This window comes from Cebidichthys violaceus, unplaced genomic scaffold (genome assembly GCF_023349555.1).
Source record: "Cebidichthys violaceus isolate CVI_PGR_0920_01 unplaced genomic scaffold, fCebVio1.0.p SCAF_11, whole genome shotgun sequence".
In the NCBI taxonomy this organism is placed as follows: Eukaryota; Metazoa; Chordata; class Actinopteri; order Perciformes; family Stichaeidae; genus Cebidichthys; species Cebidichthys violaceus.
The window spans coordinates 11,314,309-11,330,788 of NW_027176274.1; the positions used below are offsets into that span (position 1 = coordinate 11,314,309).

The 16,480-nt window shown below is 39.8% G+C and overlaps 2 protein-coding genes across 7 annotated transcripts in view; both read right to left on the minus strand.

Moving 5' to 3' along the window:
- Positions 1 to 7,946, minus strand: part of zmp:0000001200 (dedicator of cytokinesis protein 9) — a 74,193-nt gene extending 66,247 nt beyond the window's left edge. For all 5 annotated transcript variants that reach the window (XM_068704782.1, XM_068704778.1, XM_068704781.1 and 2 more), the window contains exon 1: positions 7,534 to 7,946. In XM_068704782.1, the coding sequence (XP_068560883.1) occupies positions 7,534 to 7,650 (117 nt within the window). In that variant the 5' untranslated portion in view covers positions 7,651 to 7,946. The remainder of the gene's footprint in view (positions 1 to 7,533) is intronic.
- A 919-nt stretch (positions 7,947 to 8,865) lies between these two features.
- Positions 8,866 to 16,480, minus strand: part of LOC137868181 (FERM, ARHGEF and pleckstrin domain-containing protein 1-like) — a 50,109-nt gene continuing 42,494 nt past the window's right edge. Inside the window, exons 22-27 of one of the 2 annotated variants that reach the window (XM_068704786.1) lie at positions 16,058 to 16,140; positions 14,900 to 15,012; positions 13,142 to 13,278; positions 12,157 to 12,264; positions 10,207 to 10,358; positions 8,866 to 10,104 (exon numbers count right to left, since the gene is read on the minus strand). In XM_068704786.1, the coding sequence (XP_068560887.1) occupies positions 10,023 to 10,104; positions 10,207 to 10,358; positions 12,157 to 12,264; positions 13,142 to 13,278; positions 14,900 to 15,012; positions 16,058 to 16,140 (675 nt within the window). In that variant the 3' untranslated portion in view covers positions 8,866 to 10,022. Of the gene's footprint in view, positions 10,105 to 10,206; positions 10,359 to 12,156; positions 12,265 to 13,141; positions 13,279 to 14,514; positions 14,679 to 14,899; positions 15,013 to 16,057; positions 16,141 to 16,480 lie in introns of both variants that reach the window. The other variant, XM_068704785.1, reaches the window with a different exon arrangement.

Sequence of the window (16,480 nt, forward strand, 5' to 3'; positions counted from 1 at the left end):
AACATAACACAAGTTTATAAGACATTATCAAAGTTCAAAAGGTTGAGTGTAGCATGCATCAAAGAATCAAGTCAACTCCACACTCATCAAGTAAAGTGAACCTCCACTCAGCGGAGAGGATAAACCCTGTAATTGGCAGCGATTCAAAAATGGACAGAATGCCGTCCATTGGGTGGAAAGAAAATAATGACAAGGTTAGGATAGGAGTGTTAGCATACAGGATACCCTCCAATCTCATCTGTCATGGTAACAGCCGTGTTCCCACAATTACAAGTTAATGGTCAGATGCAGTCAAGGATGGGAGGTACACATTACTTTTATAGACAAATCAAGGAGGCTCGGAGACTAAATGCACCTCACAAAAAACACAGAAGGACTTAAAAGGAAATGTGCTAGACATTAGTCTGCTCTTTCTAGACATTTCTCCATCAGCCAACATGGATGTGTTGTTGTTCACTCTCCCGTCAGGAGTGCTGTAGTGCTTTTCAGGGCTTAATCCCATGAGCTTAATCTGTCGGTGCACCTTAAAACAGCTTGTGTGCAGAGCAATTATTTTGCTTTTGGAGCTTAAGGCTCGACCAGTCTCAGCCGTTGGCCAACACTCTGGCTGGCCTCTCTCACTTGATGTATATTTCTCTCATTCACTTCACTTCACTTCTCATTCGTTCATGTGTGGGCCGGGCCGTTGTAATGGTGCCATTCATGTGCCTGTTAGAAGCAGCTTGGGGTTTATGGAGGACTTTACCATGTAGACCTGCACTCCCTCTCAAAGTTAGGATGTAGGAGAGGCCGATAAAATAAGGTTCGTCTCAAAGGCTGTTCTCTAAATAAGATGGATGCAGATGGATGATGTTTATGCATTTGATAGAACCAACCGCTATAAACAAGACTAACAGGTCTTTAACATATAAATAGAAAGTGCAGCATTGCGGAGAGCAAAGACATTATTTTTAGTGCAGAGATTGACAAATTGACACACTGATTTTTCGCCAGGTTTAGCGGCTCCAAAATCACACTTGGCAGAATGTGGATACGGAAAATGAACATACTAATAATTGAATGTGTAATGGTGAACAAATTCAGACCAATGTAGCAATGCAGCTGGCAGCTTTATAGTATACCAACATCTGAAAACATGAACTGAACTCACTATTCACAGAAACCTTTGACCTGAAGATGATGCTGGATGGCACGTTCACCAAAACGTCATCGCATTCCATCTAATTGTTGAGATATTTCAATCTGGTACAGATTGGTGGAGAAACTGACCAACGCTGTTCATGCCATCTGAGCAAGCATGGTTAAACAAGACTCAGTTTTTACATGGATTTGGCTTTCTGCATAACGATACCTAAGACATGTTTTACAGTCTTTTGAGGAACGCGTAAAATTATATCTCTATTACATTCATTCTGATCTAGTTCCTTATTAGATCACAGACGATGATGCCGGAGTAGTTATCAGTTTACAGAGGAAGGCAAACTGGATTAACCACATAATAATCAGAGGAAAAAGAAAACAGAAGGAGGGTTGTGACTCAGTATGTCCTCCACAGCTGCACTATAGGTGTGTGTATGAAGGCAAATCAATGTCAAAATCCACAAGCACAAATGAGATCAATGCGCGCATGTATTATATCTGATGTTTCAGGATATGTATTGCTGTATTAACATTTATGTTACACAATATAGTACTATAATATTTAACTTTTTACTCTTACATCTCAGACGTAAATAATGTACTGTACCGACACTAAAAACAAACGATCTTATAGAATATGATGCATTGCTGTAGATTAAACTAACCAACAGTATGTAAAGGAGTTAAAAACATGCAGCATACACGTTATTGCAGCAATATATATCCTAAATTACTTGTCAGCATTTGAGATTGGAAACTCACTTGGTAAATAGTTAATGTACAAACAGTGGTCCTTAACCTTGGCTCCAGATTCTTGACTGGGTCAAAATTCTTGCTCATAGTATATACATCTGCATGTTATATGTTCTGTAAACACAACAGCATGATTAATTATGATCACATCATGTTTTGATGATTTGCCGTCATAGTGTGCCCTGCTGACTCAAGAATAGCAACCGTAATGGCTTCCAGGATGGAGGCAAAGCAATACTCCACTTGACTGCTAAGCTGTTGATGATAATGTGCTGCAGTCATGGCTCCATAGCAGGATGGGAATGGAAGTTTGATTCAGATTGATGTGTTGTAAATGTATGGAGGGATTTAGACGGTTACAAAGCAGCGTTAAAGGCTTCCATAATATCGACCACCCAGCAGCTCTATTAATCCTCACTATCATCCATTTGGATGGAGAAGAGAGGAGGACAACTAAACAAATTGTCAGAGAGAAAGATTCCTGCCTTCAAAACAATCTTCACTTCAGCAACAAGCCTTGATTTATGAATTATGAATACTGTTGGATTAGAGGAGTGCATATGTTCTCAGGAGGTGAGTGTAAAACAAATCCCAGAGTGTCATGCACTTGTTAACAGGAAAACACCCACTGGCCAGGCTCTTCTGCAGGCTGCCTCTCTGTTATGGTAACCTCCTCCAAAACAGCCCTGCTCTATCAGCCAGAACACTCAGACAGAGTGGGCGGTGTAACAGCGAGCCCTGCCTAAAACTTCTGGTCAGCCCAAATACAGCCACAGGAAACTTGCTCTATCTAGCAAACGACAGACTTCTGCCTCTCCCACAAGAAGATGAAGGACAGGAAGTCACGGGCACTTCCTGTGCAGGCAGGCAGGATGGAAACATTTTGGAGTCTTGGTGGTAGCAATGGTGACAATGATCTTTCTTCTGTTTTGAGAAAAATGCCGATATAAAATGAAACAATTATGTAAGAACCATGAAATAGGTACACATGGGTGCCTGTGTACGACAAAATCAATGGATGGCAAATTGCATAGTCCGCTGATTTTTGTTGGGAAATAGTAGTTACTCATTTCCCACGCTGAGCCAGGAAATTGTCAAATAATCTTGTTATGTGACCACAAACCAAATCTTGGGATACTGTCTTGGCTCAAAATTCATATTTAACACTTATTTTGACGTGTGGTTACAATACATTCTGGCACAATGAGGGGTTTGTAAAAAATACAAATAAAAATGTTCAGCTGTCCCAAAGAGATAAACCAAGTGCAATTCATTTTCATGATATTTAATAATTTGCACTGTCTGGCCATAGGATCACTTGAGTTGGCTACTGCAGTGCTTGATGTGGACTAACCAGAGGCAGTCAAGGCTGGATGAAGGAAATCCTTTCAGTTTTTGACAAAGTGCTCTATATTATCTCAACCTTTGTGTGCTCAGTTGAGGAATTCTCTCAAGCTTCCCACTCTGACTGCAAGAGCCCTGAGTGGCAAATCTGGTTGATGATATAATCACAACTGACAAACTGACAAATGCTATAGTGAGTTTGATGTTTGTGTTTTATTTCTCACTTTCCTTGAGGCCTTTCGCTCTACAGGCCATGCAGAACCGCTTATATCTGGTGGAGTTTAAATGTTTCCATTCCAGTAACTGTACACATTTACAGTATTAACTTGAAAACGAGAAACAATAGGAGACTGAACAATAGCGCATATTTACTAGACTATATAACAGCTGACAGGTGGAAAAGCAGTGGGCCTTGATTGCTTTTCCGTCATGTCTCTTTAGATGACAAGAGGGGACTGTAGCCATGTTACCCCATCCACCTGTCAGTTGTTATATAGTTTACCTTTCAGTATAACACAACACAATTCAACAGCATCAAGCCTCCAAAAGGAGTTGAATCAAAACCATTATAACCTGTTGTATTAGACTGCATAGCTTTTGCTAGGTGTGCCTAACAAAATGGCAACTGAGTGCTTACGGCTGTTCAGGAAAACAAATTTCGGAGGGCAACATTTGTCAACAGATGATTGTGTAAAACAAGTTTGACAAACTCTTGTTGGTTGTTATGTAACATAAAAACGACTTTATTGTTTAATGTTCTGAACTGTGAGGCAGTGAAAGGCTTCGTGGTTCATACATATTGAAGTCAAACAAGTTTTATATGTTTTGTGGAATTTTGTACCAAACGGTATGAACGTTCTGGGCTTGTCTAATCCACAGCATATTAGAAAGACCGTCTCTCAATGGGTCCATTGGTTACTAGAGCAGCCTCATGTATTATTGACCCATTCAGAGAACTCCTCAGCTCTCCCATCTCTACCCCCCTGGGGTTGTTCTTCTAGAGTACCATTTACTATTACAGTAACAGAGGCAGCTTATGCACCCTTTTAGAGTGATACCAACAGGCCTAATAGTGATAGACAGAGGAATACAGAGGGAGGTCAAGCTGCTTAGGCCTCACACAACACTTACAGCCCAGCCATTTTCTAACTGGCAGCATATGTGACAGCCAGCAGCGTCTGCTCCCAACGCACAAGAAAGCTGAGACGTTTTTTTTCTTGCAGTTTTGGCAGATCTAGGGTCAATCTACTAAGCACATATTTGGTGAGTGGCATGACTAACAAATCAGGCTTCACTGCATGAGAGGACATGACTTTAACTCAGTGACTCAGAGAAGGAACACGTTCTGTTTAAAAAAAAAGTCCCTGGTACACACCCACCTACTCGAGGTAACCCTGGGATTGCCACATTTTGGGACAATTTACAAAAACTTGAAAAGCCAAAGAAGCACAGGTGTGCAGGTGCCAGCGATTAGATCAAGCGGGCTGAAGAACGTAGAGAGTATTGTATCATGTGAAGCTGAAGGAGAGACCACAGTTTGTGCAGTGACCTCACCAAATGTGAGATCACTGCACAAACTGCATCTTCTATGCAATGCATCAGGAGCTCATGACTGGAAATGTTTGACTTGAGCTAACAAGTCTGCCAAACTGTTTAAGAAGCATCTAAATATTCCATTGGCCATTTTGACAAGCACAAATACCCCCGAAAGGCCTCAAACCAATTTAGCTTGAAAATGGGACTTTTTCCAACAAGCTTTAATGTCTAAACAGCGAGGTTAAGCAGCAACATGTGTGATCTGTTTATAGTTGTCCATGTTGTCAATATGCTAATGTTCTTTTCTGCAGCACATGTGAGACCTCCACTTTCCCTTATTGTTTCACAGTGAGTCAGTTGTGTGTACCGGCCATGGGCGGCTAATGGCATCACTCCTACATAATGACACCCATCTGGCTTACAGCTCCCTTTGGTCAGGCACATCGCAGGAACACTGAGGACCTGAGTATATCACCATTAGGTGGTAGGCAGTTAGGACTATTGATTACAATCCCCCCCCCAGCTGTTTCATACCCTGCATGCACTAACTAAACATTTCCAACTACCATTGATTCGTTATATACCCATCAGCCGATACATTAATGACATTTACATGCTGTTCAGTGCTGTAGACAAAACGCATAACAAAACTCTGCACACACTTACACATAATTGGTTTTAATTCTACGCAAAGCAAAGTTGGATTGGAAGCATCCTGTGTTGTATCGAGGTGAATCACCAGCACAACAAATTCAAAGCTGATGACAGCCATCATGGAGCCAATAGTGTTCCCAGCATGCCTAAAGTGTGGAGAAACAGAGGGATGGCTCAGCTGAGAGCTCTGGCCTATTACAAGTCTCTCTGCTCTCCACTCCAACAATAAACAAAGAGGCTCTAGCAAGTGTGTGCCTTCACAAATTGTTGGGAAAGAAAGAGAGCAGCTCAGTGCACTTGACCAGTAGGCATGTATGTACTAGACTGTATTTTATAATCTAAATTATGTGTTTCTGGGAGTTTAAAAAGGACAGAAAAATGTGTGTTCCAAGCTGAAACAGCAATCAGAATGGGTGATAACAGCTACAATCCCCTCTTTATATCCCTGGCACAGATCCCTCTATATTCCTGCTGAGGTATTTACATGTTTCATGGAGGAATTAATTACGAGTTGCGTGGACAGCGGTCTCGTGTACAGTCACATTCTTGTCCCACTCAACTGAACAACACAGCCATATGTTCACTTCTTCAGCTCACATATCCAGAGACAGGGCCTGAGGCGTGGCAGCACCCCCCCCCCCCCCCCCCCCCCCGAAATCAGACGTGCCCACAACCTGAGTCACAAGTAGACAGGTATTTGGTATGTTAAGGATTACAGAATAGGCCTACCGAGTACAGACTCAAATCAAACACTGCAAAGAGACACAAAACAACTACAAAGAGATGCAAAGTTACCACAAAGTCAAATGTTTCTTCACCTGCCCCTGCACATATCTGCAGATAAGTTTATCAACAAATGAACTGCTGGAAGCTGATACTAACACAATAAACAAAAGTCCAATGAGAGATTCCTCAAGTTAGTTAAGCCCACTTTAAACATGTTGATTTCCCAACATGCATACTTATATCCATTTCTGGTCTCCTCCCTGCGGCGTCTCTGGCAGTGCACCAGCGTAAGAATGAATAAATAATACGAAGGTGTGGTTGGATGTCTGGGATCCTGACTCAGGATTCCATTTCCCTGACGGAGAGCCTGGACGGTGTCCGTTTCAGTTACCTAGCAACTTCTTTCAGGAAAGCTGGAACAATCAGTAGGAGCACCAAACACCTAACACGCTCGGATACAACAAAAGGGCCGACTCCTTTTTCTTCCTGAGCTCTGTGGAAAACTGATACTGAGGAGGTAGCCTATACTGCAGGTCCTCGTTGTCCAGATGTTCCAAAAGTGGACGGTCAAATTCAGCATTATCTCACTGTCACTGGACACTTTATATGTGTCTGAAGCATGAAATTGAAGCCACATGCTTTCACTTGAGACGAGGCATTATGTCATCTCAACGAAACTGATGCCCTCAATGACACCAAGTACAAAACACCTTGACCGGGCACTGATTCCTTACAGACTTTCCAGGAACTAAGACACTTAGAATAAATGAAACAAGTGTGTCTGAAAGTGAAGTTTTTCAACAACAGTGCACAAAGTAAAGTTAATGCACAGTAAAATGTAAGCAATAGAGATAGTTGTATTGGGCTATACAGTGTATGTGATAGTTTACCTAAAATTTTACAAAACATCTCCATTTGTTCACTTCCAATCAATCTCTCCCTCTCTCTTCACACTTCATAATATGACCTTTAGTTCTTAACCCCACCCAGCTGGTCTAAAGTCAGCTGGGTGAGGATGAACGTGAAGGACGTGAAAAACGTTGTGGCAATTAAGCAATGCACACAAAAGCATTAAATGTCCTCTATACATGGCAAGTAAAATAATGTGCAAACCACCCCTTTTTATATATCACTCTGCCAGTCACACACCTTCATTCATTCACTCCAAATCACTCTCTTTCACACATGCCATACTTTTCCCCCAGAAAGCCCACATGTGCTCCCACCCAGCTGATCTAAAGTCAGCAGTTTTTGCTGAAAGTATTAGTAAAAGCAGGTCATTCTCAGGTTCACAGAGGTTTAACCAGGCATGAGGACAATGACCGCGGTGGTGTTAAGGTGGAGGAGGAGGAGGGGTATTAAGGTGTGTGGTCTACTTACAACTAGCACGGACGTCCTCACCACCTCAGAGACACTTTGCCTGAGTTCAGCCGCGGTGCCAGGTTTACCCAGACCTCGCGTAAATCTCCTGGTCTCCGGATGCGCTGCAGTAGCCATCGTTGCGCACCACTTTGTATCAATGACCGTTCAATCCACGAGTTATACGGGCGAGGTTTAGAGGGATAGCATCACTGGTGAGTCCGTTTCTCCGATGATCCCCGTCAGTGAACACCACGAGCGTGAAGCTTGGTCATGTTGTGGTGTGGCTGCTGAGTCACTCGCACTTCTCGATCTCATACTTCTTTGCTCTTAAAAGTCAACGCGCGCTGCATTGTGTCTGTGCTGCTCTCTCTTCTTCCATCGGATTTATTGTTGTCATAATAAAGAATCCTCTTGAGAAGTGTCTCATTGGCCGTCCATCGCCAGACAGGAGGTGTATAATCTGGTTGCCTCCTCAGCGCACTCCGCCCCTTACCGGTTTAAAGGCCTGCCCACTCCGGGCTGTGTGTGAGCTGCTGGGCCTGGACTTTGGACTGCAAGCTCTTACACAGTGTAAATGCCTGAACCAATAGTTTCCCACCACCACAAAAATCACAACTGTGGGCAGCATGTTCCTAGAGTGTTACTACATTTGTCCCTTGTAAAACTTTAAAACATATTGTACTGAACTACACTGGAACACACTTTCAAAGAATAACCAGATAGAAGTTATACTGACACAGTGATACTGTGTTATAACAAGAGATCAGTATTTATTAACTATTTTCTTGCATGTTAAGTTAAGATTTAACACCAAAACTGTGCTTTGATGCTATAGCACATACCTTCCTGATATTAAATGGGGAAAGTATTTTAATTATAAAACAGTTTCTTTGAATATTTATTGATTTATTAAACATGACTTTCAGACCGTCTAAAATGAAACTGAGAAACAAGACTATTATCTATGTAATCTGGTTAGATATTAGCAAATTATATCATATTTTTTATGCACTGACTTCCATGTTGTCATACAGAGCTAAATTAAGAAGAAATTAAATAAAATGATATTAAATATTTTAGAAAGATTACAGTCGCTGCGCAAAAAAAACAAGGCTTTCTATTGCTTGTATTTACTATACATTAATATAAAGAATGTGACAGACATTTACCATTTACAGGCACTGTGGTTATGACTTGAACGAACTGAGAGTCTTAATCAATGATGCCATCTATAGGTCGCAGCAGTAAACACATGGAAGAGCTGCCTTGCTGTACATGCACTGATGTTTTCCTAGAGAAAACATCACTCCAGCCTCTTGACCTTCAACAAAAACACAAATAACACAAATCTAAGTTTGAATATGTTTTTTTTTTTATTGCTTTCATTTCCAAAGAACTCTCAGTTGTCTGAAAGAAAAGAAAAGAAAAAAACCCAGCTGCAATTGTAAGCAGAACTGAGGTTTTCCATTTCACTTGCTTTACTGCAAAACCCTGTCAAATGCATATTTCCGTTCATTCAGACCCATGAAAAGATCTGGTATCTGTATACAGGAGGCAGCCTAGTTCAGTGAGGGCAAGGGCGCTTGGAACTGAAAGTTTCTATTTTGTTTTACACATAAAGCTTTCAATGACACCCACCTTCATAACACCATGATTGTGAACAAGTCTCACACTTTCTCATACAGCTGAAGGGGAACTTTATTTCATAAAAAAAAGCAAAACTGTCTGAGACGTATTCATATAATAAAGATCCGCAGATATAATATTAATTTGAATTGAAATGGCATTAATCTGTGATGGCAGCTACCCCTGGCCACATTGTGATCAATCCTAGGGTAATGCTAATAACACAACAAAATAATTTCATATTTTCATCACTTATGTTTTTAACAAGAACACATTGTGCTGGGCCAGTTTTGAATAGAGCATTGACAGTTAAAGGGTGGCCTGTTTTAACATGATTTAAAATGTCATGGTATTCAGTATAAGGAGACACTCCTCATCCCCAATGTAACAACATTTTAAAAGTCCAGGACATTGATATAAACCAGTTTGGCACTGAAGTTGCAGGACATTTTCAAAGCAGCAGTTTTCAATAAGATGAGAGAGTAGACAAAAACGTTATGACAATGCAGTGATAGTTTAACCATCTAAGAAAGAATGCTGAATATCTATATCAACATGTTCCTGCTGTAAAAACAACCAATGACAAAATGTAAAACCAGAAAGATAGGAAGTAGTTCAGACCATTAGAAAACAGTATAAAATGACATCCTTAAAAAGAGGTTTCAGAGTTGAGAGTAAAAATGCCAAAAAATGCAGTCTCTGATGCAGTCTAAACCAGCGGACATGTCACCATTAAAGCATTAAAAAGCACCAAATGTGCATGGATACATGTACAAATGTCCCAGATATGTGTAGAAAATAAAAGCAAAGAGTCTTGGGGGGGACAGGAAGGACTGATGCCACCTGAAGGAGACGGGTGTGTGGAAACAAGATGAGCCAACTCAGTGAAAATGGGACTCTTTGCTGTATAGGACACGAGCGCTGCTGGAGGGGACTGTGACACTGCGGATGACCTCCATCCACCTGCGGGCAGAAGAAAGCTTTTTAATCAGCCCTCTGATCACCAGGACTCAACAAAACTGCAAATACATCAAGTAATTGTGCATCTGAATGATTACACTGTACCTCTCAAAAGTGTATTCACTCTCCGATCTGAAATAGTAGACGTGGGACTTAAAATGCAGTTTGAAGACATATTCCTTGTGGATGTTTTCAGACTCTGAGGGGATGGTGACTGAGTAACCCAGCAGAGGAAGGCTGGCCAACGGATAATCATCCTGAGGAACAAAACGTGACATTGAATTAGAATTAACACTTATTTTGGTCTGTTAATAATTACACAAACTATTTGGATTAAAAGAAAAACAAATACAAAGGCAATTGCTTCCAACAAAATGGTACAGCAGAGAACCATACAACATATTCAGTGGTGGAAGAAGTATCCTTTACCTAGTAAAAATGACAAAATACAAACAAAGTACTCTAATACAAGTAAAAGTAATGCCTTCAAAACAATTTACAATTTAAGTAAAAATACAGATTATCAGCAAAAGATTCAAAAGTGAAAGTAATCGCTCTTGAAATTTGCCCCGTATTAGATTAATCCATCAATATGTAAGAAGCATTAAACAGTTGTAGATGGTAGAAGTGGAGCTGGTTTTAACTACTATATTTACAGTTAGCTAGTGGTTTCCAACCTGAGGATCGGGCCCCCTCAGAGGGTCACAAGATAAATCTGAGCTGTCATGAGGTTTTGCAACATGAATTTGTTTTCATTTTTTGGAATGTGTCTCCAGCTATACATTGATTTATTACAAAGTGGTCATAAGTCAAAAAGGTTGGGAACCACTGGTCTAATCTTTAAAATTACATTCTATAAATTTGTAAAATCTGTAAAGTAACCAGTAACTACAACTGTCTGATAAATGTAGTAAAAAGCACAATGTTTTTCTCAGAATTGTAGAGGAATATAAGTATTAAGTATTATGGAATAAAGATCCCTAAGTACGAGTACCTCAAAGTTGTAGTTTAGTACAGTACATGACAGTTTAGTAACATCAGTCAACATTTTACACAAACCCAAATACCTACATACTAACATGTCATTTTGATCATACATCTTTAAATTTCTTTATCAAATATTTCCATATGCATTTGATTTTAAATATTACAAAGATATTGCTAAACAGGTTCAGTTGCTAACTTCAACTGTCACTCATGCCCTTTAACAGAAATACAGTATAATGATCTTTTATATCAGTACTTAACTTTGTATTTCTTTAACATGGCTATTTATCTAACGTCATGCTGACTTTCTCATATTTTGAACTACTTCACAATACTTTTAGGTAGTTATTTGTTTTGGGCCTTATACATGATTTCTGTCATTTTAAAAGCTACTTAGTCTTTGAATTTTAGAACCTTTAATCAAACAAAGGATTCATTGGTTCTTGATAATTAGTTCTGTCTATAACGTTTTTTTAAAGTGTAAAATTGGTTTTGTATTGATTACGTGTTATTTTGTGACTGAAAATCAAACTTGTTCTACCATTCCATTCTAACTACCGTTTAGTTTACCTAGTTAGTTCATTTAATACCATTCTATTTAACTGTATATACTGTGCATTTTTTGCATTTTCTTTATTATTTGATTTTCTTAAATTTAATATGTTCTGCTCTGTTATTTTATTGTATTGTATATATTGAGCATTTTTTCATACTTAATATTTTTATGTTTACTCTGTAACTTCCTTTGCTGCTGCAACAAACTAATTTCCCCCAGGGGATGAATAAAGAAAGTATCTATCTATCTATCTATCTATCTATATATCTATCTATCTATCTGTGAAAATGTAAACAGCCAACAAAAAGTTTCAGTGTGGAAAAAAAAAACCTGCATGGGAAAGCCTGTAAACCTCGATCATGGCACAACGATTTGACATTCTACACAGAGATGTGATGCCTTTAAGCCCAGAGGAGAGTAAACACAACAGAGTGAGGGGGGAATGAACGTGGGCGAGGCTGAGATGAGATGTGTTCACTGGACAAACAAAGCTGAGAGCAAATGTTCATCACCTGGTGAGACTTGTAGAAAAACAGGCTGAAGTTGGTGAAGACCACCCAGAGCTTCTGCCAGCCGTTGCTGTTCTTGAACTTCCGCAGTAAGTTTCCAGACAGTTGATTCTATAAAGACAAAAGCAACAAGTTTTACATCTAAAAGGATATAAATTCATACACATTATAATACCACTGATAATCTACAGTTCTTAGATTTTAGACTAAAATGTAGAAGGATTAATACAATTAAAGGATATATCTGGTGATATTCTATATTTTTCTTATTGTTTACAAATAGCTATAAAAAGCCCAAAACCAAAAGCCTGATATAGCTTATTCCTATGTGCCATAGACCTCCATTATTGTTCAAAAACTATTAAAAACACATTTATGAGCCACACTGTTGCAATGTTCCTTCATTACAATGAACATGTGCACTGTTGTTTGATTTTAATAAGTTCCATACACATCACACTGTTGTTGTGATGTGTATGGAAGCCAGAAAAGCATGCTGGTTTGCATACTGCAAAATGTGACTAGATGCAGTAGAACATCCTGGTATTTTTGGGATACTGCCTTTGACATACTATGTATTGAGACATACTCAATCTTTTTTTGGCATACTAAATAGTATGGTAGTATGGGTATTGTAATGCACATATTGTTGGTCTTGGTCCTCTATGATATGTGCACTTCTGCATTCGGTAAACTGTAAATCTACTGTTGTTAGGTAACTTTGATGTATTTATTATTTAATAGTTTAAAAGATAAAGTAACTATAAAACAGGGACTAACAATATGCAAACATTTTTGGCCCTTCTGTTAGATTATGTTTAATGATCATAGTTTTTCTATCGTGCGTTTCATTTCAGATCTTGAATCAAGTTTCAGTAAAATCAATTATGTGTCACCGATCTGGAAAACACTGAAGAACTTTTCTCCCTATGGTGAAGTTCAAGTAAACACATACGGAGGGCCTCTTCTGTCTGCCTGGCTCCTTTACCTCTAGACTCCTGCAGGATTCACTAAAGGAGAGGCTCTGAACACGGTACCAGCAGATAACAGACAGAGGCACTGGTCCCTGGCCACTGGGGGGCCCCACCAGGGGGGCCTTATTCTCACTGACTGGACTAGGTTCCTCTACCACGGAGGAACGCACAGACGCATGTGGAAAAGAGAGAGAGAGACAGAGACAGAGAGAGAGAGAGAGAGAGAGAGAGAGAGAGAGAGAGAGAGAGAGAGAGAGAGAGAAAACAGACAGGGAGGGAAGGACAGAAACACAGAGACTAAGTAGGTGAAACACAGGCATGCAGTGGCAGGGATAAACATGAAGGCCGACGACAGTGTGTCCAGGCAAAGCTGTGAAGAGGACGTTGTTACAACTACAGAGGAAGAGCAGAACTAGATCAGGGCAAAACAGGATCCGTTCTGTTGGTGTGAGATGAGGACGTTTGGCACATCTACGTACTGCTCTCTCTCTCTATTTATAGACGATCAGACGTTTCAAGTGCCAGGGGAGGAGAAAAAGGACAGAACCACACAGGAAAGCCACAGTTTGGGTTTAGATTAGGATGTCACGCAGGCTACTGTTAGCCAAAAGAGGGAACAGTATCCTCACTGAAGCTGCAAAAAGAGCAAATAAACAACTTAAAATAAACATCTAAATATAAAAATAGCTTAATCAAAATGGATAAAATTCGTAATGCCCGCCATTTTCAGATTCGGTTAGTTGCAACCGACAACCTCGGCACTAGATGCCACTAAATCCTACACATATTTCTTTCAAATATCAACTGTTTTATGAGGAAGGACATGTACTCAGACCTCAAGGACACACACAATGCATTGTGGTGAGTATGACAGAATGTAGACATTCTCATAAATATTATGTCCCTATGTGACCAAAAGTTATGTTACTTCTGCAAGAACAAACTAAATCTGCTTGCAATGAGCACAGGTTAGAAAATCTCAGTTACTGAAAGGAAGAAGAAAACTATGGAGAAAGGGAACGAGGTACTTCTTATCTATTATCTTTTTTATTCTAATGGAAAAAAATGTAGAGCCATTTTCACTTTTTATTGTTTGTTTTCTAATCTAATTTGTACCCATATTCAGTACTTTGACTATTTATTTTGAAAAATAAACAACAAAAATAATGAGCTGGATTTGAGTTAATTAGCCCACAATAAAAAATGCAAATACAAAATGTTTTAAAGAAATAGTTGGATGATGGAGTGCAACGCAGGAGGATACTGTTCCCACTGGGAGATAACCAAAGCAAACTAAGATACAGCACACTCAGACACAGAGAAAGAAAACAGTGAAGCAGGAGAGGAGAGGCAGGTCTGAGGTTGAGTGCTGAGGTTTGGCCGGTACCTCCACAGCTATGCTAAAGTCCACAATGGACACACTGGTGTTCCTGTGCCAGCACACGTGCACCATGGTGTTACCACGGTGAGGGGCGGGCCTCTCCAGCGAGGTGAGCGACGCCGTTATGTCGTCCTCAGACTCCGCCTCCACCGAGGAGTCCTCAGGGCATTCTGGGAAAGTCAGGAGGTTGTTACTTCTAGACAATGCGTAGGGTGATGAGGGGAGAAGGGCACTAAAGCACAGACAATGTCAGATTATTCACAAATTAAACATAGTCTTGTGTATCTGGGATTTCAGTCGGAGGGGTTTTTACTCAAAATGAATTTTCTGACAGTTTATGCGTGTCCACTGTATCCTTTATACGTAACTGTATGTTTATGCAGTAACTTACTGTTGTCTATCAGACTGCTGGTCAGAAGGTCAGATGAAGGCCCATTGCTGGTTTTCGCCGTCTCTATCGCCATCTGTATGTCGTCCATCCACTTCTCCATCTCTATTAGTGAACTAGAGTGAAAAACACACACGCGGATTAAATGCTCAGCATGTCCTATTATTAGTCCCAGCAAGAAGGCCTGCTGGTTAGAAATAGTCCAGTGAAAAAGAATGTCATAAGTTGGATCCATGTTAGTCCAGGTGTCCTGCCAAATTTTTCTTAAAAGACACTAAGACACCATCTGCTCTTTCATGGAAACTGGCTCCACAAATGTTAGATTGAAGACAGGAGAGTAGTTATCTTCTGTCTTTGTCACAGTGAAAAAAGTGGCAATGTTAACAATCAAGAACATAAGGCGCAAGAAAAAAAAAAAGAAAAAATGTGAATTGTATTTCCAGCATTTATATATATTTATATCAATCTAGCAGATAACACATTATTAAATTGGTTATCGAGATTGAATGATAGAAATTATATAATAGATGAAACTCACACTATATGATCAATACATTTATTGAATTTTTCACTTTCAGTTATTTAGCGCCTAATCTTAAACCCCCAAAACATCCTTTTTTAATTTTTGTTTTTCTGTAATTAAAACTATGATTACAAAACTTCTATATCATAACTTGTTAATGTTGGAAACAGCAATGCTGCATATGTGAAAAATAAATTATAAAAAATGTGCAGAGAAGCTTTATTGCTGTAAACTCAAGGTGACTACATGGAAGCAGCCTTGATGAGAGTATCAACATTTTGATCAGGTCTTTTTGTCTGGAGGACGACACCTGGACAAAAAGACTTTATTTACAGAGATTTTCGTTAGTGACATTAAACCTAAACTGTAAAGTGAGAAAAAATTTAAAAATAAAATAAAAAAGATTCTAGGTGGAAATTACGCAGTTGCTGATAATGTGTATGTCTTTGTTTTTCTACATGTCTGTCAAGTCTTATTTTTGAGATCTTAACTGCATCTTACGAGATTTCATGAAACGATTCTCAGATGTCTCCACACCAAAATCCCAACAATCCAGAAGAAGACAGGCCACACTTCGCTTTGGGTTAATTTTAGGTCCAGGTACAAGGTGTCTGTGCGCTTAAGACAGCTGTTCTTACCTTGCTGCCACCACCACAGACTGCTGCTGTCCAACCAACGTGAAGGCGTGAGGCACACCCCACTCATCTTCACTCTCTCTGATCTGGAATAAGAACACAGAAAAAAAACATTAGAGAGCAGCGGTATCTAGGACAGCGAAGACCAAAATAGACAGAAAAAGAGAGACGAAGGGAGGGATGTTGAAAAGGAAGTGAGAGAGAAGGACGTGTAGTTGTCCTGATAGTGTGTGTGTGTGTGTGTGTGTGTGTGTGTGTGTGTGTGTGTGTGTGTGTGTGTGTGTGTGTGTGTGTTGGGGTGGGATGGGGTGGGGGAAGACGTTGAAAGAGCTGCAGTTCAGCTGTTCCGCTGAGGTGGCTTATCTTCAGTAATGACAAACTGGTGACAGCCGTTTGACGCACTTTGTGTTCAATTGAGAGAAACAG